The sequence below is a fragment of the Hermetia illucens genome, chromosome 4 (assembly GCF_905115235.1).
Source record: "Hermetia illucens chromosome 4, iHerIll2.2.curated.20191125, whole genome shotgun sequence".
In the NCBI taxonomy this organism is placed as follows: Eukaryota; Metazoa; Arthropoda; class Insecta; order Diptera; family Stratiomyidae; genus Hermetia; species Hermetia illucens.
Genome location: NC_051852.1, coordinates 134,005,525 through 134,031,248, shown reverse-complemented (window position 1 = coordinate 134,031,248; position 25,724 = coordinate 134,005,525). Strand labels below are relative to the sequence as shown.

Here is a 25,724-nt window from a genome sequence, read left to right as displayed (position 1 = left end):
CAACTGTCGGATATAACCACAAGGGTGAAAGAAGGCTTTTTATATTTTGATGCTGATTGCATCCCTTAAACAAAATTTATTTCGTAAAATAATGATGTTTTCTGGATGGAATGAAAAGAAGCCTGGGGAATGACATTGATAGGCTGTCGATGACAACATATTGTTGCTAGGCAAGGCAAGGCAGACGATGTTGAGTTTCTGAAAGAACAAAATTCACTAAAGAGGTGCTTTAAATGCTTCATGTAGGTACACTTGACAAAAGCACATATAAAAGGATATTATAGATTCGATTGGTGCGTCGGCATAACCGGCAAGCCAAGGCCAAGCGTACCACTACACCTTATGTATTCACCTAAATTTGAGAAACCTTAAAACTCATGTCGGATTACCAACAGCGTATGCAAAGGCTGTACTGAGGGCATTGAGCAGTCCTTTGATCACCTCGAAAATCGTTCAGGAATGCAGAAACCGTTTGAACTCTATATCTAGATTCAATACCGTGGAACTACTCTGGGTACCTGGTCACTGTGGCATAGAGGGAAATGAAATCTCGGCCGCTTTAGCGAAAGAGGGGTCAATCTCCCCTATCCCGTGACCGGAGCCAGCAATTTGAGTATCAGTAGTATTGGCTAAGTTTCAAAAACTGGGAACAAGTTTCCCATAATGACAGGTGGCAGAGCCTAAGTGCTGCTCGACACACCAAACTTTTCCTGCCAGAACCCAACATACGTACCGCAAAGTTTATCCTGTCAAAAAGCAGGAGGACTTGCGGGTGTATTGTGGGCATTCTGACAGGCCATAATTCACTAGCTGCGCATATGTTCAGAATAGGAATTACCGAAGATAATACGTGTCCCTCCTGTAATGAGAAAGCGGAATCCACGGAGCATTTCCTATGTGAATGCCCCGCCTATGGACGCATCAGGCATCAGATCTTTGGTGCCGATGTTCTCCAATTGCAACGGGTAGCATCACATCCACTAACGGAAATCCTGCGATACGTTAACGAATCCAGAATATTCCGTTAGACGGGGGAGGTTCAAAAGCTGTAGCTTCTCCCCCACCATACACACACACACACACACATGCAAAGGCCTTCCTTTGTGACGGGGAAAAGAAACGTATAAAGCCGAATTGGAAATTTGTCTATCTTTAAAAGGGAATATCACGGCGAAGCTAATTTACCTTAAGATTCGTTTATTCGCTTTCAAAAAGAAACGGTAATAAGGGAGAGCACAAAAAACGTTTTGTAGCACAGCTCGATTAGTGGATCACCGTCTGCGCTTATTTAGATGCCTATTCGAGCTGTAAGACCCAAGAGAGAGCGCAGATTAAACGTCAAATCGGAGCAGCACCTTCACTCTCAGCGCATGGTAGCAATAGTGCGAGAGAGAATCGAGTAGTAGATGAACCGCGCATTTTATTAAAGACTTGCGGTTGTGGTTAAATTAAAAGCACGGTAAAGATGCCTATTACCTATCCAAGGTGCTCAGTGACACGAGTATTTTAAGTCTTACCTGCACACAATTAGTGAATCGCGGTCACCTGATTTCCATGGTGAATGGTGACACCCACATCTTTTTTTTCTGCAGAAAGTGGGAGTGCCATCGGGATCGCCCGTCGACGGAACAGTGTCAAGTGTCTCCGGATACCATAATGCACATGGAGTAGCGTGGCACGTTAATTCGAGGCATTCCTAAGGCAAACAAATTAGTGTCCTAATCGCAGCGGGAGGTCTTTTAGTTGGTAGTCTGTCGGAAACAGATGCATTCGTTCAGATGGCTCAAGTAGTTAGAGCGCTGGGCGGTAGTAGCGGAAAGTCGCGGATCAAATCTCATTGGTGCCAGAGGGATTTGCTATCGTGACTAGATGCTGGATACCAGTCGACTCAACTGTGAATGAGTACCTGAGTCAAATCAGAGTAATAATCTCGGACGAACGCAATGCTGACCACATTGCCTCTTACGGTATACCGTTACGGTCTTGAATGAAGTGCTCTAACACACTTCAAGGCCCTGATACAATATGGATTGTTGCACCAACGATTATTATTATTATTATTTTGATGCTTCAAAGATTAACAAATGTCCCCAATTTCATATCTAGTTCCACTTCTAATAGTGACATTGAACCGTACCAACAACCGGACATCCATCTTGAGAATGTAGGAGTAGGAATATACACTCCACGTGAAGGAATAAAATCAGAATTTCTTCGATAAATACCAAATTATCTTCGAAAAGTCATTCAACAGGACTCTAGGCTCTCGGAGCGGGGAAGAAGATTTAAACTATACCATGGAGACATCGCTTCCATCTCCAGGAGTTGTAAATTCAAGCCTTCCAAGGTATTGATATAGCAAATAATATGGTTGTTGGTAGGGTATAGGGCGTCAACCACACTTATGCCCCATCGCTCGTAGTTACTACTCTACACTCTTCTACTCTTTTGCTTCAAGTGCTCTTGCGGCGACCCACTCCTCGGACTTCTTAGGAGAGTGGATTTTACTGCATGCCAGCTGGCAACGCAATTATAGCCCCTGTTTAATGTGTGACCTATCCACTGACACTTCCGCTCGCCGATCACAATCAGGACGGATGCCAGGCCTGCGTGCGGTTTTTCCTGACAAATTTAAATTGGTTTGTAATCACGAGTATTACCTAGAAAAGCGTTACTAGTGCCTTTATGCATGTCCTACATGCTGCGAATTAATTGAAAAGAAACGTGAATATCCTGTTTGTTATTCTGTATTTTTCTTTAGGTGGAAATTTCGCATTCAAACACTCATTGCGGGTTCCCTAAACAATGCAGTTGAATCTGGTATTTTCCAATACGTTTCTGATTTAAATATTGCAATCTACCAATAAACATATTTCTCGCTTAGAACGGTAATTTGAACTTTATTACCTATGTAAGTGGGTGCGAATCTAATCTTTCATGTAAAACTATTTTCACCAAACTAGTTCAAATATCTAACGGTCGTATTTTGCCCGTAGGCAGGTTTAAAATTTTGAATGCATTTATTCAGTTGGTCACGCTTGCAAAGTAATGTTTTTCGAAAACGTGAAAGAAACAATTCTAAGAAAAGATTTCCCGACGAAATGTTGACAGGTTTTCACTGTTAGGTGTTCATTTTGTGAATAAAATTTACATTATTGAGTTGAAAACTGATATTTGTGTCGCGGAGTGGTAAAATAACCGTTCTCAATACTTCTGAATGCATAAAAAATACTTTCCCTCGATTTTCCTAAATTGAGCTAAATCATTTACATGCGCAGCACCTGAGTGCATGGTGGATGCAAAAACGCATGCATACATGCACATATTTTATGTGCTTCGGAAAAAGAATGAAAATTTATAGTGGTAAGGCGAAAATATTTGCATGCTTAACAAACTATATATTACTCATCTAAAAATAACCTCGCGCTCATTTCAGCAGTTTCATAATTTACTTAGACGAAAAGTTGTTTGTTGCTATTTGGATGATTTCGAGAGAGACATCAACAAACTTTTCAAAAGGATAGGAAAGAATGGAAGTTCGCCACTCACAATGATTGTGACCCTTGACACTTTCACGAAAAGAAATAATAATTTTAATAATTGGGTCATCCACTAACAAGTTTTAGTACGCGATGAAGTAATTTTGTTAAATGGTTGCTATTTATCCCATGGTGGGGTATAACGCATCAGCCACATCTTCGCGTCATCGTTCGCGATTCGTTGAAACGCGCTTCAACTCCCCTAGGACCTCCCGGGATTCCCGCACTCCTTTTCTACTGTTTTGTGCCAGGTGATCTTGGGGTGATTCACTCGCCGGCCATCTTGGGATCTTGCCACTTCCGCTTTTCGATCACATCCCATCTTCTTCTTGATACGTCGTAAACAGGTGTTGACGAAGGTTTGAAGCCTTCGATTGACACTTTCCGAATGTTATTCACATATAACAATACAGTTAGAACATAAGTACAGAACAGTTTCAACTTGATTTTGTTAAGATAACTGCATTTCCAGATTTTAGACACGGCACCGAAAACGTTCGGGAACACCGTTGGCAAAAACCACGCTTCACAATGTACAAATTTATCAACGGCTACGATGCTCTGCCCATTAATGCAGATAAAAGCTATTGTTTTTTTCAGAATGTCCCTTCTGCGCACAGCATGCGAGATACACTTCCTGTTAACGCGATCGAAAGTTTCTCGAAATCGATGAAGAGTAAGTGAAATGATGATAGAAACTCTGCGAATTCCCAAAAATGGTCCGTAGGGTGTTGATGTGGTCAAAGCAGGAGGATCCGGAGCGGAAACCAGCCTGTTCTCTGTCGATCAAGCTTTTGATGTAGATGTTTCTTGAAGCGGATTATTTTAGCTATTATCTATCAACGGTAGGGAGCATGCTGATAATCCTCCAATTGTCACTCTCACTAACAGTGCTCCTCTTTGGAATTTTAACGATTCATCCCTTTCTTCGTCTCTCTGGGAAAAGTGTCGGATTCCCGAGATTTTCGTACAATTGGAAGTAACAGATCTGCAGTAATTACAGGTGCAGCGATAAATAGTACTTCGGGGAGACCGTCCAGACCAGCACTCCGTGTGACTTTGTTGATGCCTGAGTTGATTTCCTTTCAGCTTGGAGGAGCAGTTCGTATCGGACCATCGAAAGATTTGCGATTACATGCAAATTCTTTCGGGATGTGGTATACACTTCTAAAGTCGTTTCGTGCTGCGGAATCTTCCGCTTCCCTGACCAGCGCAATAATAAATTCCTTTTTGTTACGTCTCATATTACGTTGAACTTCCCGGGATTTCATAGGCAGGCTACTCCGTGTATCTGTCGTTCGATCAGTGAGATATCTGGATCATACAAACGGTTGATGTTAAACTTGGGTGGTCGCAGCTCTCCAGCCCTGCGACAATCGGCAGTCGCAACATGCAAGTGAACGCAAGCGACTATCAGATGGTCATTCTTTTGAGGCGAATGTGAGGCCTCTCTTCTTACGCACATCCAGAAGACAATTCCTTAGTTTTGACATTTGTTGGAAAGATGGAGAGTGCAGGGGTCGAAGGTAATCATTTATTTAACGGGCCCATTCTCAGAAACTACCCAACCGAAAAATCTGAAAAAAATCAGGAGGCTGCCACTATATGAGATCTAGGCTCCGAAACACATACCGATATCCTTTGAAATTAAGTTAATTAATAGGAGTATATTACTGTAATTTTTAGTTATTGGCAGCAAAACCCCTCTTGAGTTCATCCCTCCACCACGAAATTTTGCAATAATGTGGGCTATAATATAAAGCATGATCCTACCATCCTACCTGGTGGAAATCACACTATTAGTAACAAAGTTATAATATGTCAAAGTTGTCGCTTCTTTGCAAATTCAAGACTATGAATATCAATATCACCCGAAAGTGGATACTCTCACATAATATGTGCGTGCTATGTACTAATGGAGCAAATGCACACACAAATGTCTTTATATAAGAAATGCACAAAACCTTTCATACCTGTAGCGTCCACCTTCCGGTTTCCCGACTTGTTGTATGTGCATTGATGAACAGGCTAGAAGATCACTAAGCAAAGCTGAGGCTGCTCATTGGAACGTGGGTTAGGAACTTCTAGGTTAGCTGATGCGAGGGGAATGATAGTAATGGTCGTGCCATGCTTCAAAAAATAAGAGGTCGATTTTGCTAGCTACGCTTTACCTACCAATCAATTTTCTTAACAAGGCTAAGAAATTGAAGATATGTAAGCATGGCTTACGCGCTGTAACTCAGTTAGGTATTTACCTTTTGTAAGTTTGTCAATTTCATACTTAAACTTGTTCCGAGGCTGGCTAGCTTCTGAGGACAAGAAATAAAGCCTACCAGAGGTAGATGAGGATATATAAAATCTAATTTTTTTTCAACTATCGTTAGCATATATTTTTAGAGGCTTAATAATAATATTTCGGTAGTGTATAAGTTAAATTTGGAACTAGGCCTTGAAATATAGCAGAAAATCAACTTTTGAAACTATACCAACACGCTAAGAGATTATGCGATCGGCATTACGTGCATCGGTAATTAATACCCCGACTTGCAACAGCCGGTAACCGGTCTTAGTGCCTTGGTAAGGAACTTCAGACATCCCGGTTTAGGGCCAAGGTCGACCAATTCGATATCTTTAAAAGCTTGTTGGCGTCCAGGATAACGCCATTGCTTCATTTGAGGTAGGGTCTGCCATGTCTTCTTTTTACCATAGATATTTTCCTCAAAGGCTTTCCGAGCTGGATCACCGCAATCTATTGGGCCAGATTTTATGTACAACCGGACGGCTGCGGAATCGGCCATCCTCATGTAGGAGTACAAAAATTCTTCGGAAGATTCTTCTCTTGAGCGCAGCTAAGAGTTCGCAATTTTTCTTGCTAAGAACCCAAGTCTCCGAGGAATACATGCGAACTAGCAAGATCATTGTCTTGTACAGTAAGAGCTTTGACCCTATTATGAGACGTTTCGAGTGGGGTGGGTTGTGATTTTTTACCCTAGATAGAAGAAATTATCAACGGTCTTGAAGTTATATTCTCCTTTCTTTATTGTTCTCATTTGACCAGTGCCATTTTATGCTATTACTTCTCTGGGATCTGGATGAAGGTAGATTGTATATCTGTTCTTTCCATAATCTCAATAACGCGAACATAAACCAATACCAGGGGCAGATTAAAAAAGATTTCTTGGCCCTAGACCGTTGTTGATGGTGTAGGTCTCAAAAGTAATCCTATTACTTTTATCTGGCCTTGCGCATTGGTCAGGGTCCGCCTAATCAGTCTTATCAGTCCAGTTTGTTTGGAATACCGCATTCTATAAAGGCGTCTATCATAGCCTTATGGGTCAATGATGTCTGGACATTTGGGGCTATCCGACTTTGCAATATAGCGGAGTATATCCTATAGATAGTACTCCGCAAGGTGATACCTCTATCATTTCTTCACTGCGTGATATCCCCCTTTTTATGTATGGAACAGATAATGCATCGTTGCCAATCGTCAAATGCCTGTCGCTGTCCCTCATTTTGAGCATGAGTTGGTATTTAACTTGTTCGGTTGTAATTTCATTGGCTCTTGGCGACTTATGATTTTTAAGCCGAAGAATTACGCCGACTTTTTCCTCTATGTTTGGTGGTGGCATTATTCGTCCATTATCTTCAGTTGGCGGGTCCTCCAACTCGCTGATATTTTGGTTGTTGAGCAGCTCATCAAAGTACTCAACCCATCGCTTCACTATGCCCATTCTGTCGGAAATCAGGTTTCCCTCTTTGTCTCGGCAGGATGAGCATCGAGGTGTATAAGGCTTCATCCTGCTGACTTGTTGGTAAAAACTGCGCGTCTGATGAGGTTGCTCCCCTGTACTTTTCGGGTTCACAGACTTGTTGGTTCTCCCAATTGGCTGCTAAAATCCTCATGATGTTCATTTGATACCTAGGGCAGATTTCGCCGGTTCGTTCTACTGCCTCGTAGAAGGTATCCTTCTCCGACTCTGCGGTCTCATCTGTACGGGCATGAACGTGAATAAGGCTTATATTTCGAAATTTGCCTCGCAAGCTCAGAGCGTATAGCCGTTCACTTAGGTTTTCAAAGCCGATAACAGCAGGTTTTATTTTTGGCTGACTAAGGAGCCTACTCCGAGAACATTGTTTACCGAGTGGCCACTATAATATATGGTGGTTTTTCTCTGGGTAACCGGTCCCTGTCCTGCGCATCTCTTGCAACGCTGTTACACAAGGCCTATATTGAAACAGGGTATCGGCAGCTCATTTTCTGTACAGAGAGCGCACGTTTCATGAGCAAATGCATAAATTGTTCGTCCCAAGCTGGAGTACCAGTTGGTATAATTTGTCCCGTTCTTAAACGCGAGGGACTCGCAATTCATCCTTCTCCGTTTGCAGTTTTTCATTAAGAAAGATATCGCGGTGATCACCACGTGAAGGTGGAGATATGGTTTGGTACTAGAGCTGTTGGTGTTAGTTCAACAGGCGTTTCCTAGGTTGTATGCGCCAATCCACGTTTCGCCCTGGGACCTATACTACCTTTTGATCAACAGCGATCCACAACTGGCTTTCTTTGTGATCGACGTGTCAACAAATGCCTCCAATCCAAATGTACCACAGTGTCGCCTTGCTGTTCGCTATGGTCCCGAGTGTTGGCCAATTATAGAAGACAATGAACGGCGTCTTGTGGTAATGAAGACGAGGATGTTGCGTTGGATCAGTGACGTAATATGCCATGATTACATTCGACATGAGAATGCCGATCGATGTGGAGTTCCATCGTGTCTTCATAATTCACGGTAACAAGAGTTAACTTGCCAAAATTGGTCTGAACATCGAAGTCAATAGGAAACGACCAAAAGGCCGGCAGAAACAACGGTGGTTTGATACACTGGAAGGTGATTTGAAAGCCCCTCGACTGCATCCGGATCAGGCCTTTGATGGAGCAAAATGGCGTGATCGATCAAGACAAGCCGATCTAGTTTCTGAATAGGACAAAGGCTAAAGAAGGAGAAAATCCACTGTCACAATTCCTTGATTCCTTGAGTGTCGATTTAATGCATGAGGGGAGGGAATTGGTTATCTTATTTTGGGTTTTTTCTTTGGATTTTTTGGTTCAATTTGAATAGCGGCCTCAACATCCATAAGGATCTGTTCTTTCTGTGAACGTAGCTCTTGGAGTGCAAAGTTTAGGAAGCTTAATGACGATTCTGGGGTTGACGACATTTTACCTACCAATAAACTCTGTTAGCAGAGATGACAAGGCAAATTGTCTAATCCTCAAGAAATCTTGGCAACGGTTGGAACCTATAGTTAGCATAAAAAAAAACATAAACATAATTTACGTCCGGTGATTTCTCTGGGCATTTTGTTTTTTAAGTTAGTCGATTTCATTCTTAATTACGGCATGTGAAATGACTGGGTCTATGACGACGATTCAAAGGCCGACCGAAAAGCAATGACCTGGTACGACAGATAGGGCTTTACACACCTGTCCCTGTCGACTGAGAATAGTGGAAAAATCGATCTAGACAAGCCGAGCCCACTATCGGGCGGGATAAAGGTTAAATCTGTTAAAAATATTTCTAGGTTAAATAGAATAATTCGGAATTCGTTTGAATCATCCATTTTGCTAACTAAATTCTGTTCCAAGGGTTTCTCGCATTGTAGCACAAGCGAAAGGAGTAAAGTCTACTAGACTTATTCGACTGTCGTTGAGGCAATAAAAAAGTCGATAGCGCATCACCCGAATTTGGACCTAGACTTTGAAGATTTTTAGAATAACTCCTTTTGAGATCATACCGACACGCTAATTAATACCCTGATTTAACTCAAGTATCAGTTGAATTGACTGATAAGCGATATCTAGTCGATACAAATCCTTCTGCTACCAATAGAACATTTATGTAGCTCCTTTGTTACTAAGCAATCCAGATTTCCAAAGGGTTACTTAAATTTCACACCCTCAGATCCCACCGTCATAGTAGTTCAAGCGAATTTTTCAAATCAGAGCGCTGTTCATCAAAGGAAAATGATTGAGATTTCAAATGATAACTATTTATTCTTTGGTCATATCTTACAACATCGTTAAATAACAATAAGTATCAGTCAATCACAGAAATAGCGGTTAATACAAAGCAAGATAACAATACTTTCTTGCGAATAATAATACAGTGTGGTTACGATATACTGCACTTACGGCCTAAGAACTCTAATACAAAATTCGAGATTATCTTATTATCCCGTGTCCACGATATCATAAAATGTTAATACTATTTGTCCTTCTACCTCCCGCAGTCAAATTCTGTCTTAGAGTTGCAAGTACGCTGTGCGATGGAAAGTGATCGTGAATCCTCGTTATCCTAATGTAACAATTTTGTTGCGTTTCTGTGAGTAAAGCAAATCCGGAAAGGATCTTCAGGAGCTGCAAGTGTACCAGCACGAATTCTGTAATCGTGTCCATTTACTGGTGACATTGTGAAGTCCTTCAGGATGTTGGCAATAGTGGCGAAGCTGATGAATTGGACCATTTTGTAGCCCAAGCATGAACGGCGACCACCACCAAATGGCAAGAAAAAGTCAGGCTTCGTTAGACGCCCATTTTGTAGGAATCTTTCTGGTTTGAATTCTTCTGGCTTTTGCCAAAGGTGCGGGGACATGCTGAGGTCATAATTGTTCAGGAAGATTAGAGTGTTGGGCTCGACATCGTAACCTGTAAATGAAAATGGAAAAATCAGTAAAATGCAGACGTAGTTACGACGATATTCCATATATGAGGTGAAATATTAGAAAATAAACATTAGAAAAACAGGAATGAGAAACCTACCACCAATGGTGCTGTGCTGGTTGGACACATGCGGGACGATGGGGGATGCAATCAACCGCAATGCCTCCATAATAACAGCTTCGGTGTAAGGCATGGCTTTTCTGTCCTTGAGATTAACCACGGTAGCACCGGTCTCATGTAAAACAGCATCTATTTCCTGCTGTATTTTTGTCTGAGCTTCAGGATTCTGAATAAGATATGCAAGCACTTTCATTGTAAAATTCCCAACTGCTGAGTGTCCTCCCACAATATCTTCTAGAGCAAACATTGCTGCATTCCAATCCATAATGGGTTCGGCATTCTTGACGTGGCTGATCAGGCAATCGACGTAGTCGCGCTCCTCTGGAGTTTCTTCAAATCGATTTCCGATGATCTTCTCAAGAAGGGTGCAGCGAATCTCATGCGACCAAGTTTCCATTTGTTTTAGGTTTTTTGAGTGTAGAGGCATTAAGAAAGGTAGGAAATCAGCGGCGTAGCCTTGGTTCACTTCATAGAAGATTTTATCGAAGTTGGATATGAATTTATCAAACTTTGGGTCTTCGTTTTCGAATCGCCTGGAGCAGAAATATTGTGCAAATATATTGCAGGTGTGCTTCAAGATCATCTGTTTGATTGGAAAACCAGCCGAGAATTCAGTTGCATCGATTTTAGTAAGCATTTCATTTAGCTCGTCAGTAATGATGGTATCAAGTTGGAGGAAACGTTCAGAGAAATTTCTTGGGAAGGTATGCGGAACCAACATTTCTCGGCGCTGCTTGTGAACGTCAGACCAATCGCAAAAGGCAAGTGCTGCAATCGAAACACTTCATTATAAACGACTCCCTATCACTTGGCACGTATCTCTACTTACAGTTTTCCTTGTTTCCGGAAAAGAGCTGGTGATATCTCCGGAAGTTGGGACGACTATCGAAATGAGAGGTTTTGTTTATGAGGACCTCGCGGATGTTTTCGATTCCATTAACGACGATCGCTGGAACTTGTCCCAGTTGCAGCGATATAATTGGTCCATATTTTTCAGCCAGATCAGAGAAGGCTTGATAGGGAACTTCATAGCCATCCAAAACAGCAAGGTTTCCAATTATGGGGAGTGGTCGAGGTCCTGGTGCCCGTTTCAACAGCTTCTTGTTTTTGCGATCATCACTCACACACTTAATTTTCACCGAAACCTTCGCAATCAATTCACTGACAACCACGACTATTGATAAGGCGGCACAAGCAAGAAGAATGTAGAAAGTATAGGAACTGATGGATAAAAGTGAAGCCTGCATTTTGCTTGATGATCGATCTCTGGGCACTTTGTCAAGGGATAGCTGGAGAAACCCGTACTGCTAAACTGCTTGACAAATTGGATTGATCTGACTTGAATTCGGATCGGATCGATCTTTTATAGTTCTTGATCTCTATCTGAAACTATTTAGGCACTCATTAAACTTTCATAAGGAATCGCCATCGGCGGGAGCGAGGTGAGCCGTCGAAGTTTATGTACATACATAGCGGGTTCCCCATCCGTTTGAGAAGTGTGAACATGGAAATACGCTATATTTGGCATTTTAAAATCAGAAACTTGGAGGATTTTGTCGGTTAGACTTAGACTTTCTTTAATTTTCTATTTGCATTCATGCATACTGTCTGCCCACGTACACCGTGGATAGTCAGATATGGGTTCATATCCACAGATGAGGCCCACATATGTATATACTCCTATATATGAATGTTGTTAGAGCTTCCTGATACATGAGCACATAAGAAAAATTTGTAATTATAAGTTCCGCAGCTCATCGCGAAGGGGAGGATGTCTTCCTGCTTAGATTTCAATATATTGACTGTAGGTGTAGTATACATTTGAATGCTAGTTACGCGATGATGAAATCTGAACTTGCACTTTACGGATGGTAAACAGAACAGGTTGGCTCTACTTTTCACTATCGCGAATTCAGCCGGGCTAGGAAAAGTGCATTTGAAGTGGAATGATTTTGAATATCAGGTGAAAATAAGGGGAATAGATCTGTAGACTTTGTTTTCTTCAACATACGGGTGGAAATAGGCTCTGGGAAAAAAATTTATAATTTGTGTTTCACGTGTTTATAATTTCGGCTGGTGTGAATTATCCTTAGCGTACGGGCCATGTGCTAAGGCAGGAAGCGTTATTTACTTTTCAAGAGATGCGATGCGTCAGAGTCACTTAGCAAAACGAATCTTAAGATTGGATCGGTTATCTGAATCGGAATAATAAAGAGAAAATTGACAAAGTTTCATCTATACATATAACACTATACCTCGCTAACAATGCTGAGAGTTTAAACGAACTAATGGATTAAAAATTATGAATTCCATAATGGTTTCCATCGCACTAGGGCCTGGAAGTGATGTATGACTTTGATGTTATGGGTCTTACAATGCAGTAGTCGATAAAGGGGGTCCAGATGTTGTCAGTTAAAAAGGAGACATTTAGCTGGCGCGTATATTACAAGAAATTGTTTGATTTGTTAGTTGTTGAATTATCAAAATCGGAGAGATTGAAGCTTTTCGACAGGAATCAGATTTGATAATTGGCGTCATTCCCATAAAATGATTTAATTTTAGTTTAGCTTAGTCAGAAAGCCGCCATCCTACTGGCGCCTCCTAGGGTTTTCATGTCCCACTCCTTATCGGAGAATGAAAATTCCCCTCTAGAGGCCTTGGGTTCTTTCACATTTTTCTCCGCCCGCCATAAATTCAAATTTCTCCATTCCTGTGGAACCTTTCACCCTTTACAGCAGACTTGGTACGCCAAGTGCTGTCTCTGGTCCGACCAGATCCTTGAGAAGCCAGTCTATTACACTTCTCATTACCAGCGTTTTTTGAGTGCCCCGACGAGCACATTTTTTTCAGTTGACTAAGTTTCAACAGTAACTAGTAGCAACTCGACACCAACTGCCTCGATATGATGTTGCTATTTAATGTTAGTAATCCTACCCGACTTTTTGAAAATATTTTTCTGCTGCTAATATAATAAAATAGCATATATCCCGCCCAAAATATGGTCATTATTTTTCTGAGAGGTTGGATCAGTTCGATAATCCGTTTTTCCTCGATCACCTCTGGGCTCGGTCCGTCGGCGAATATATATGGTTGCCATTTACCCCTTAAGAAGTGGGACATGAAAACCCTAGTAGGGCTTTTGACGGGACACTGCCCCTTAAACTACCATATGGAAAAGATTGGGGTAGTGGTTTCGGCTGTGTGCAGCCAATGTGAGGAGGAGGAGGAAACTGCCCTGCACTTTTTATGCAGCTGCCCGGCATCCTCAGATCTCAGACGAAGACACCTTGGCAAGGTTTTCTTCAATGAAGAATCTGCACACTCTCTGCCTCTTGAGAATGTTCTCAGATTCGCTAAAGCCTGCGAACACCGTAGGCGGGAAGCCATTGAATAGGCAACTTACGGGGATAGTACAATGGGCCTAATAATGGCCTGAGTGCTCGGAGCTGCGGCTCCCCCCATTTAACTAAACTAAACTAAACTACCCCTTGGTGAGGTATAGCGCGTCAACCTTCGCGGTTACCTAAAATACCATTCAGATCCCCTAACAATTTCCCGAGACGCTGGCACTCCTCCTCTACTCTTCTGCGCCAAGTGTCATTGGGCAACCCACTTGTCGGCCACCTTGGGAGAGTGGATTCCACTGCATGGCGTAGCCAACATCGCAATCGTGCTTTCTTATTGTGTGGCCTATGCTGCCCTTTGCACCGATCGAGTATTTCGTCTAAGATTGTGTCAGTAACAGTAGAGTTGTAAGTAACAGTAAAGTTCACTTTTGATCTGTTACTCCTATTTAGCAATACAGAAAGAACATCAGCACAGACAGTTTCAACTTCATCTTGGTGTTGAGATAACTGCATTTTCAGATTTTAGACAGAGCAGCGAAAGCGGATTTAGCGTTGTTAATGCGACAGGCACGAGGTAAAGAAGAAATAATATCGGTGGCAGAACGCAACCTTGGCGGACACTGTTCTGATAATAGCTATTAGTTTCTCTGATCCGCGACATCTCCGCTTCCCTGGCCAGCACAATAGCAAAATCTCTCCTGTCACAGCGTGCACACTACGTCACACTACGCAGAACTTCTCGGGATTCCGCTCGGTATCGGAGTTCGAGCTGGCAACTCCACTTATGAAACACAAGGTGCTCTGCTCGTAACGTGAGCGTAAGTATCACAAAGTATTCTTACTGCAAAGTTGTGTAGCTCTAGGATGCACTAAAGGAGGATTCCAATAAAATTTCCAAAATATAATGATTTACTATTATACTATTTGAGCAAATGAGATGTTTGGAGGATATTTTTAGTATCGAATATTATATAAGGGTATCATTGTATTTTCTCTCAGATTTTTCGACTGAGTAGTTTCTAACATTGATCCTTTCATTTAACTGACTTTTTCATTTTTTGCCGTAGATTGGTCGTCTCGGGCTCACTATTCGCCACCTTCACGATGGGCATTTATCGATTTTTTCAATACTAGGGGAAAGCTCGCTGAAAGTCATAAATGGTAAAATGGTAGACGGTTTTTCCTTTTTCGTTAGTATTTTTATTAAAATCGATTCAATATCTGTCTGTTTGTCTGTCTGTCGCATCCGATTTACTCGGAAACGGCTGAACCAATTGTTACGAAATTTAATGAGAGGATGTAGTTTATGAATCCCTTTACATATAGCAAGTGACGCCATTTTGTATTAAGTTTGAGAGGGGGCTCGTCATACATGCGAAGGGGGGTGTACAATTTTTATCACCGAATATGGTCATGTGGGGTAGCAAATGAAAGGGTGAAACACTGGAGAGTGAAGGATTAAAATGTGTGTCACAAAAAGTGATGCAGGTTTCTAGGACCTATTCAGCCGAAAAATCTTAAAAAAGTCACAATAGTGTATCTATACTGAATCTAAGCCTCGAATACATCTCATTCCGATATCTGTTCAAATAAAGTTAATAATAGCATGTTGCTATATTGTAATTTAGTCACAAGCCTCCCTTAATTTCATCCTAGAAGTACATGATTTGCTATTGGTATAAGGGATAATATAAGACATAACTTTGGGAAGTTTGAATGAAATCCTGAAATAGGATAGATATGTGTGTATGTGGTATTTACTTTATGTACATATATGTATGATTGTGTGCATGGGGTAAAGCGGAAATACGTGAAGATGTGTTAGATCAATTTGGATGGGCAATGTTTGTTTATTTAGGATAACCACAATATTGATGTCTTTCAAATATATGCACATGTATACCCGGAGTTTAGCAATTAGTGAAGGAATATTTTTAGCTATGTTATCATCACTATCAACGACGCAACAACCGGTATCCGGTCTAGGCCTGCCTTAATAAGGAACTCCAGACATCCCGGTTTTGTGCCGAGATTCATCAATTCGATATCCCTAAAAGCTGTCTGGCGCCCTGACCTACTCCATCTTAGGCAAGATCTGCCTCGTCTTCTTTTCTACCATAGATATTGCCCTTATAGTCTTCCCGGGCTGGATCATCCTCATCCGGATTTTATCCACAACCTGACGGTCATGGTATTGCTCATAGATTTCGCCATTATGTAGGCTACGGAATCGTCCATCCTCATGTAGGGAGCCAAAAATTCTTCGGAGGATTCTTCTCTCGAACGCGGCCAAGAGTTCGCAATTCTTCTTGCTAAGAACACAAGTCTCCGAGGAATACATGAGAACAGTAAGAGCTTTGACCCTATAGTGAGACATTTCGAGCGGAACAGTTTTTGTAAGCTGAAATAGGCTCTGTTGGCTGACAACAACCGTGCGCGGATTTCATCATCGTAGCTGTTATCAGTTGTGATTTTCGACCCTAGATAGGGAAAATTATCAACGGTCTCAAAGTTGTAGTCTCCTATCTTTATTCTTCCCGTTTGATCAGTGCGATTTGATGTTGGTTGGTTGGTTTTCGGTGCTGACGTTACCTTCATATATTTTGTTTTGCCTTCATTAATGTCCAGCCCAAGATCTCGCCCCGATTACCGCCTGCTCGATCTGGATGAAGGCAGTTTGTATGTCTCGGGTCGTTCTTCCCATGATGTCGATATCGTCAGCATAGGCCAGTAGTTGGGTGGACTTAAAGAAGATCGTACCTTTTGCATTTACCTCAGCATAATAGATCACTTTCTCGAGGACCAGGTTAAAGAGGACGCATGATAGGGTATCCTGTTGTCGTAGACCGTTGTTGATGTCGAATGGTCTTGAGAGTGATCCTTTTGCTTTTATCTGGCCTCACACATTGGTCAGGGTCAGCCTAGTCAGTCTTATCTATTTCGTCGGGATACCGAATTCTCTCATGGTCGTGTACAGTTTTACCTTGGTTATGTAATCATAGGCGGCTTTAAAGTCGATGAATAGATGGTGCAACTGTTGTCCATATTCCAACAGTTTTTCCATCGCTTGCCGCAGAGAAAATTTTTAACCATGTGCTTATGAAGTTCTCCACATAAAATGAAAATCCCGAAGCTCACCGCTTCCCGTTTTCCCACTTGTTTATTTTAACACGTATATACCGATATTTCGGTGGTCTTCTAAATAAAACTGACAAATTTATCACTTGCCAAAAAGGCTATTTCTTTGGAAATCAGTTCGGATTTTGAAAAATGAGGTGATGCAATTAGCCTTGTGGTTCACACAACTAAATCCGCACTCGAAAAACATAGACAAAGCTTGTCCTGGTGTCAAATGCGCCTTTGCCTATGATTGGCTACTACTAAAGGCCTTTTTTGTATTTCCTCCCTCAATTTGGTGACGAAATTATATCCTTGAGCACTAATGAAGCATCTGCTTTCCCTTGCTCACGAAATTTTAACTGAGCGGTGAATCTGAGCACTTTCAGTTTGTTCTTTCTTTGTAGTTGTTCCAATTTTCTTCTCTTGCTTTTGCAGCTTGAATCGGAAACTATCATCGGTGGTCGAAGTTGCTATATCGGTACACTAAGCGTTCCGTAGCTAGGGTAAAACTGTACACGGCCATGAGAGAATTCGGTATCCCGACGAAACTAATAAGACTGACTAGGCTGACCCTGACCAATGTGCGAGGCCAGATAAAAGCAGCAGGATCACTCTCAAGACCATTCGACATCAACAACAGTCTACGACAAGGGGATGCCCTATCATACGTCCTCTTTAACCTGGTCCTCGCGAAAGTGCCCCGTTATGCTGAGGTAAATGCAAAAGGTACGATCCTCTTTAAGTTCACCCAACTACTGGCCTATGCTGACGATATCGGCATCATGGGAAGAACGACCCGAGACATACAAACTGCCTTCATCCAGATCGAGCAGGCGGCGCGAGATCTTGGACTGCACATCAATGAAGGCAAAACAAAATATATGGTGGCAACGTCAGCACCGAAGACGAATCAACCAACAACATCAAACCACACTGGTCAAACACAAACACGAAGAAGAATAAGGATAGGAGAATACAACTTTGAGACCGTTGACAATTTCTCCTATCTAGGGTCGAAAATCACAACCGATAACAGCTACAATGATGAAATCCGCGCACGGTTGTTGTCAGCCAACAGAGCTTGTTTCAGCTTACAAAAACTGTTCCGCTCGAAACGTCTCACCATAGGGTCAAAGCTTTTACTGTAGAAGACAACGATCTTGCCAGTCCTCATGTACTCCTCGGAAACTTGGGTTCTTAGCAAGAAGAATTGCGAACTCTTGGCCGCGTTTAAGAGAAGAATCCTCCGAAGAATTTTTGGTCCCCTACATGAGGATGGACGATTCCGTAGCCTACACAATGACGAAATCTATGAGCGATACCATGACCGTCCGGTTGTGGATAAAATCCGGCTCAATAGGTTACGGTGGGCCAGTCACTTAATCCGTATGGATAAGAATAATCCCACCCGGAAAGTCTATAAGGGCAATATCTATGGTAGAAAAAGAAGACGAGGCGCGACCCTGCCTAAGATGGAGCGATGGTGTAGGCCAGGACGCCAGATAGCTTTTAGGGATATCGAATTGATGGACCTCGGCACAAAACCGGGATGTCTGGAGTTCCTTATTAAGGCAAGCCTAGACCGGATACCGGTAGTTGTGCCGTTTATGATGATGATGAAACGTTCCGTCTAAAGTTTCTAGGCATATTTTTCGTATATGGCTAAAAACCCAAAATATTAATAATAATAATAATCGTTGGCACAACAATCCATATTGGATCAGGGCCTTGAAGTGTGTTAGAGCACTTCATTCAAGACCGTAACGGTACACTAGGAGGCAATGTGGTCAGCATTGCGCTCGCCCGAGATTATTACCCTGATTTGACTCAGGTACTCATTCACAGCTGAGTCGACTGGTATCCGACGTCAAATCACGATACAAATCCCACTGCCGCCAGCGAGATTTGAACCCCGACCTTCCGTATGACAGCCTTGTGCTCTAACCACTCAGCTATCCGGACACTACTATCCGGATATTACTTCATATTTATTCCAAACTAGACGAAATGGATACATATTACACACGTAGATATTATGCTTACCCTAAACAAATGAACATTGCCTATTACCGAATGCTATGCTCATATATACATATATAAATTGATCGTACACATATTTTCGATTTACTTCGTGCACGAAACCATACATATGCACATATGAAGTACGTATATAGAATACCGTTAGTTTAATGTACTACTATACCTACTTGAATTAGGCACTACCTCAAAGCTTCATTTACATATACATACCATATCTGTCTGGAGTAATTGATGTTGATATACAAATGTTTAAAAACCTAAAACGAACTGTTTCTCTGCGACCTACAGAGCTCATTTTGTTGTGGTTTTGACGAATTGATATGTTATGATGACGTCATGCACGTTTTAGAATACAGAAAACTCACGCAAAATATAAAAGTTTCACGTTCTATAACTTTGTTAATAATAGTAGGATTTTCTTCATGTTATCCCTTATGCAATTGCCATATTTTATAGTTCTAGCATGAACTTAACGGGGGTTTCCGGCTAAATTTCTAAAATATGCTAATATTCTATTATTAATTTTATTTATGTAGATATCGGAACGGGATATATTTTGAGGTCCAGATTTGGGTTAGATACACTATTATGATTTGTTTTAGATATTTCGGTTGGATAGGTTCTGAGGACGAGACCTGTTACACTTTTTTGGGGTCATATTTTGAGCCATCACTCTCCTACGCTTCGCAGAATATCTAATATGGGTCCAGCTTCATTCTAATTGAGCCCTTTCATTTGATACTCTACATTGCCACATTCTGTGAAAAAAAAATTTTGCACCTCCATTCATATGTATGGGGAGCCCCACTTAAACTTAAGACAAAATGGCGTCACACTCTCACCAATTTTCGTGATAATCGATCTAGTCGTTTCAGAATAAATGGAGTGCAATAGTCATATAATATATATCGACGTAAAGTGTTGAACTCTAACTTCTTGTATTCCCAATGCCAACCCTTTATGTCCCTCTAGAAAACTTATATTCGAACTGGGACTGTCTACTAAATATTCTCATTTTGCACATTTTCCTGTACGCACATCACTTACGTACCTTCATCGAAGGATTTGATTTGATTTTATACCAATTTGAGCGTATTTTGTTACCACTTCTATAAAGCAAATTTTCAAAATAACCTGAACATAATTTTACTTTTATAATATGAGGCATTCAAGTGCGTCTTTGAATAAAGGTATATTTACGTCAATGGTTTAGAGTGTACATAGCCATGCTGTCCAGCGGGGAAAGTGGAAGAAAATGGAGGTGGCTAGGAGCCAACAGTAGCATTTGAAGCTTTCCATCTTCTATTAAACAAGTCGGAATACAGGAAGCTCGCGCTTCGGGTATAAAGGTTTTGTGTTCATCTAATGTAAGAAACTTCAACGCACATTTTTCTATTCGTATATATCTACAAATCCAACCTATTCCTTCATATTTTTCCAAACTACAAAACATACCTACATACTACAGCCATAAATATTATACTCACCCTAAACAAACAAACTGCCTATTTCCGAATACTGTACATTAATATGCACGTATATAAACTCGTACTCATATATCCAATTTACTTCGATTACAAAAGCGTACACATGTACATATATAGTACATATGTTAAAAATGGCTGGTTTAATGTAGAAATATATCTATCTATCCGCAAACTTCATTAGCACGCATATACGATATACCTATATACACACATATCTGGTTGGAGTAATTGATATTTATATACAAATGACTAAAAAACTAAAACAAAATAATTCTTAAGGACCCCATTCATAAGAACTCATTTCCTTATGCTATTGATGAATTGATATGTGATGATGACGTCATACAAGTTGTAGAATACACGAAATTCCCAAAAATGGCTATAAGTTTGTTAATAATAGGTTGATTTTTTCATACTTGACCAAATTGTGTATAAGGTTCTTTAGTACACCCGTGCCAAATTTGGGATGAACATAGAGGGAATTGCCGGATAAATTTCTACAATGTGGAAATATACTATTATTAGCTTTATTTGCACAGATATCGGAACTGGATGTATTTTGAGGCCTAGATTTCATAGAGATGCACAACTGTGATTTTTTTCTGATTTTTCGGTTGGGTAGGTTCTGAGAACGAGACCTGTTACACTTTTTATGGGTCATATTTTGAGCCCTAACTCCCCCTATGTTTCACCTGATATCAAATATGGAACCAGTTTTGAAAAGTACTAATTGAGACCTTTCATTTGGTATCTTACATCGCCACACTTTATGAAAAAAAATTTTGCACCCTCCATTCAAATGGCGCCACTTGCTGCAGGTAAAGGGAACAGCAGATCACACACTCTTACCAATTTTCGTGAAAATCGGGCAAGCCGTTTTGAATAAATCGGGTGTGACGGACAGACAGAGTAGTCTACAGGAGGACACCCTTGAGGGGATGCTCTACCTTCAGGACTGTCTCAGATGATGCAGCATTCGCCATCTCTGGAATGATGCTGATTGACATCTTGGCAGATGCGATGGTGAATATATACAATACGAAGCCAATCTCTTTCTTATTGTATACGAAGAACGCTGAGAGAGAGAGATCCATAAATAGATGGCAAGAGCGGTGGGAACGTTCGGGAAAGGGTTGATGGACTTACAGGCTCCTGCCATCAAGGAGTGGTTGGAGAGACGACACAGTGAGATTAATTATAATCTCACCCAGTTTCTCACGGGGCATGGAGGATATCGCCAATACCTGCACAGGTTTAAATTGGAGACTTCACTCGACTGTCCAAATTGCGATGGAGTTCCACAGGACCCAGAGCATGTATTCTTCCACTGTCCGAGTTTTGTGGAAGAAAGGAGGAATCTAGAGGACACTCTTGAAGAGGTGCTGGTACCGAAAAATAGTAGTAGTAGTAGTAGGGATTCGGGGGTGATTTTATTGGATAAAAAAAGATTTCCACCTCCTGAAAAAAAAGACAGACAGCGACTCAATTCTAATAAGGTTTTGTTTCACACAAAAGCTTAAAAAGACACGCAGAAAATGACGTTAAAAACCGTTACTAAAAATACTTGAAATAATAAAAAAAACCTGTTGTTTCTTTTTCGTTGGTGTAGATATTTATTCTTGCAAATACTGATATTTCGGGAACCACTTGCTCCCTTCATCAGTGCTAACAAGTCTTCGTATCCTCTACCATTCCATTATATACCTGTTCTTTAGTTTAGGCTCTTATTGACATTCTTCACACCAATGCCAAAAAGTCTCGAGGAAATCAGGATATTTAACGTGGTTGCTAGCGTTTGTTGCGACCTAGCCCGTCCACACGCTTGTCCATCAACAAGCAATCGTAACGCAAACAGAGCACTGATGAAAAGAACAAGTGGTTCCCGAAATATCGAGGAAACAAGAAGTTTTTCATTATTTCAAATAATTAATCATTGGAAACCCCGCATAATTACATTCAGATAAAAACAGTTTCATTTAAAGATAGAAAATCCTGATCTGCAAATACGATATAATATATATCCCCTGATATTCTCTGAATCACAACAGCAGAAATCAACTACAGTAGGAAGACAAAAATATAAGGGGGGGGGGAGGGGGGGGGGGGGAGATGAATCGTACTTTATCAGAACATATCAGCATCGCCATTAAAGAACTTTAAGAACTTTTATAATTCTTTATTCTTTATTCATTTATTAAAAGTCGTAGACCAAACTTCAATTATTAATTTTCTTTACAATATTATTCTTTACAATATATTCATTTTTAAACAATACAAATATTTATGTCAAACAAATTAAATAAATAATAACTAATTATGAAAAGTGTTAACTTATTTAAGTTACTAATTATGCTTTTCGAACGCTAAATACTTTTATCTTTTTTTTAAGTCACAACAATAACGTCCCTTGATATTTCAAGCTTTTTTTAAACAAAACAATACTTTCTCTTTTCCACATTTAGGTATACAATTTACGACGTTAGGCCGATATCAAGAAAGCAGGCATACTACTTTTTTCTATTAGTTTTCTTTGACATATTTGCCGTCCCTTCGTGGCACTCCGCTTTCCACTCCTGTGGCGAGGTCTAAACTGAGTGGAGAGCGTCGGTGCCGTCATCTGTCCGTTCGCATTCGCAACATTCGAAATAAATTTCGAATGCCGCGAATCCTGCCGCGCCACAGAACCTTTATAGGACTGCCTTAAACTTATGTATCATAAGACGCCTCTTTACGTTTAACATCTTAGGTCAGATGTTTCGTGGTCAACGCCAGTTCAGGTTTAACTTTAAATCACTGAAAAAAGATATTGCTATTGCTGGAAACACAGCATTTGTCTGAATAGCAATTCAATTTTTGAAATAGACTTTCTAAGTAGTAAGTCTACATAGAGGTTCAAAACTCAAATTCTATATAGATATTTTGATTATTATATGAATATATATATATATAATAGATGAATTATCTGGTGCCGATTTTGATGAAATTACTACTTTTTGGGAGCTGATTTTTTATTGTTTTTTCTAATTTTAGTGATTATGCAAGAGCTCAATCAAACAACCCAACTATCGATGGAATGCTCCTTACATCCACAAGTGAAAAGTTTGCGCTATATTCGAATGACATTCAGGTATTACTCAATATTAAAATAAAATTTAAAACAGGTAGATTTGTGCTTATTTAACAGGTTGAGAGAACTTGAGTTAGATAGCAGATATTTAATTTTAATAAATGCACCGAATCGCGAACAAATATACTCTCGGCAAGTCTATTAAAATAATTTTACGTTCTATGCTCGCAAATATGCACCGTGTCCTAGATACAATCTCTTTTCGAGCACAGACTGACCTGAATGCATTTCGGTCCATGATAGGATTCAAGGGGCACGAAATTATTTAGGTATTCTTATGCAATGAGAAATAGGTTTTGATATATCTAGGTGTGGATTTTCTATGAAAATATGACCGAACCAGAACAAATGATATTCAAAATGTGGGTCAGGCGTTGAAGGGTGAGGGTGTCCTTTTCTGAATTTGTTCCGAAGATTTTCGTACATTTGTAAACATTTCAAGAAAATTCAAAAGGAGATACTGGAGCATATCCAATGGGAATTGATTGTTTCATTATTCTTTATTCAATACCAGCCACATCCGAATGAAGCTTTTAATATTACCAAGAAGAAATTGACTCCTCCTTTCTACTTTTTCAGGTCTTGCCAAGGAGCAATTGCAGGCAAAGGTCCTTCCGGAATGGCTGCTGCAAAGCGAAGACAAAGTCAACAGAATTCTGAACTAGACCAGGATAAGTTCCAGTTGCCTATTATTATCTTAGGCTCGGCTGAAAATAATACCATTCCAATAATAGGTGCGAATTGATTACACTGGCGGCCAGAAAGTCTGTCTAATTATGAATCAAAACAACTCTCGAAAGTTTACTATGAGGCATATATGACAGGAACAAGTCAGATTATCACTTGGCCTCATCCTACCGCAAATCTAATTCTAAAGTCGCGTTACCTATTGATTTTCAGTTATTCTAACCGGAGTAGATGAAATAAATTGATTTGATTTGCATATCAATCTGAAAGTGGCTAGCATGCGGTTCTGAGTTAATTCAAATTTAACCTTGTCACCAAGTCTCGCTCTGTAAACTAGCATTAAATTTCGGACATTTCGGCTGCGGCCACTACATAAAATTGTAGATTTTCGATTGAAATATGCGGCGCAAGGGTCAAATGAGCTGTTTTGGAAATTGGAAATGTTATGGAGAAGTCCGTGATTTTGGATTCGTAATCGTGTGGGTAGTGGGTAGTGGGTAGTGGGCAGGCAGGGTGGAAAGAATATGTATTTTGTTGTGTTGTCTCGTATGGCGGAATTTTCATTTCAATTTCATTGACGAACTATAGCTATCGTCACGGCAAACTTAAAGAATTTTGTCAGCCGGGTCCCAGGATTCAGCTGCAGGCACCAGAAACCAAGTCAAGATCAAACCATACACAGGAAATGGAGTCAGCATGCACCGAAAATGCATAGATCATTTACAAGGCAACTCGTTGCCACGCTAGTCGTTTTTTGGCGGTTGGGATCACCGAAAATTTGGTCCAGATGAGAGTTTGAGAATAAATTTGTTAAATTTCAATATTGTAGTTATTTGTGGACGTGTACATGGGGACATACCACGAATAGGAACAATTTGAGGGAAGAATAGGATAGGAGTTTGTCCTTGCCACATTAGCAATGCAATCAGCCAGACTGATGCATTCAACACATGGAAATGACAAGATTGCAGTGAAGGTCTTATTCAACGGCTGAAATTATTTATTAATCAAAAATTTGTTTATATTGGCGGATGTGGTCATGGCAATGAAAAAAACAGAAAACTTTCTGGGATGTTTTGAGAATTAAGTATTTATGAATATATAGAAGGATCCTACTGATTGTTTAATGAATAGACTTATGAGGTGGCTTAAAAAGAATTTACTTGGAAGACAGTGCTTTACACTCAGAAGGTCAACTGTGCCCTTTCGCCAACATCTAATTTAATTTTCTCTCAACTTGTTCAACTTATGGGTGGGAGTCTTCTTTTATCACGTAGTTTGTCAGGGTTGCATCTTGCCACCGATATTTTGTCTCCTTGTTATCGGTTCCGCCCTTCATATTGTCGTGACTGGAGGTTGTGGAGGAATTCAATCCTTTTAAACACATCTATTACGCTGACGGCTTCTATTTGCTTTCTCAACGTGTCATACTGAGCAGCACATGGAAAGTCATCATCACTGTTATTCGCAAGGTCCAAGCTTTCATCAGCTCATATTTGCTTTGTGTTATCTTTCGTGTTCTTATCTGGGACAATAACA

General features: G+C 40.6%; 2 protein-coding genes across 2 annotated transcripts; one reads left to right on the top strand and one right to left on the bottom strand.

Moving 5' to 3' along the window:
- The first annotated feature begins 3,102 nt into the window (after positions 1-3,102).
- Positions 3,103-24,867, top strand: LOC119654999. The gene is made up of 3 exons (XM_038060667.1): positions 3,103-3,363; positions 23,402-23,498; positions 24,078-24,867. Exons 1-3 carry the CDS (start codon positions 3,297-3,299, stop codon positions 24,241-24,243), a joined length of 330 nt encoding a protein of 109 aa, XP_037916595.1. The 5' UTR covers positions 3,103-3,296; the 3' UTR covers positions 24,244-24,867.
- Positions 9,640-11,676, bottom strand: LOC119654998 (cytochrome P450 307a1-like). Its single transcript, XM_038060665.1, has 3 exons — positions 11,207-11,676; positions 10,357-11,145; positions 9,640-10,242 (listed from the first exon to the last, which is right to left on the bottom strand). Exons 1-3 carry the CDS (start codon positions 11,622-11,624, stop codon positions 9,893-9,895), a joined length of 1,557 nt encoding a protein of 518 aa, XP_037916593.1. The 5' UTR covers positions 11,625-11,676; the 3' UTR covers positions 9,640-9,892.
- Positions 24,868-25,724: the final 857 nt, after the last annotated feature.

Excerpts from the sequence above, each read along its gene's own strand:
- LOC119654999 (XM_038060667.1), top strand. The coding sequence starts at position 3,297 with ATGCAAAAACGCATGCATACATGCACATATTTTATGTGCTTCGGAAAA. Across the intron at positions 3,364-23,401 it reads AAGAATGAAAATTTATAGTG|TGATTATGCAAGAGCTCAAT; the intron begins GTAAGGCGAAAA and ends TTCTAATTTTAG. Across the intron at positions 23,499-24,077 it reads TATATTCGAATGACATTCAG|GTCTTGCCAAGGAGCAATTG; the intron begins GTATTACTCAAT and ends CTACTTTTTCAG.
- LOC119654998 (XM_038060665.1), bottom strand. The coding sequence starts at position 11,624 with ATGCAGGCTTCACTTTTATCCATCAGTTCCTATACTTTCTACATTCTT. Across the intron at positions 11,146-11,206 it reads TTCCGGAAACAAGGAAAACT|CACTTGCCTTTTGCGATTGG; the intron begins GTAAGTAGAGAT and ends TTTCGATTGCAG. Across the intron at positions 10,243-10,356 it reads CCAGCACAGCACCATTGGTG|GTTACGATGTCGAGCCCAAC; the intron begins GTAGGTTTCTCA and ends TTTCATTTACAG.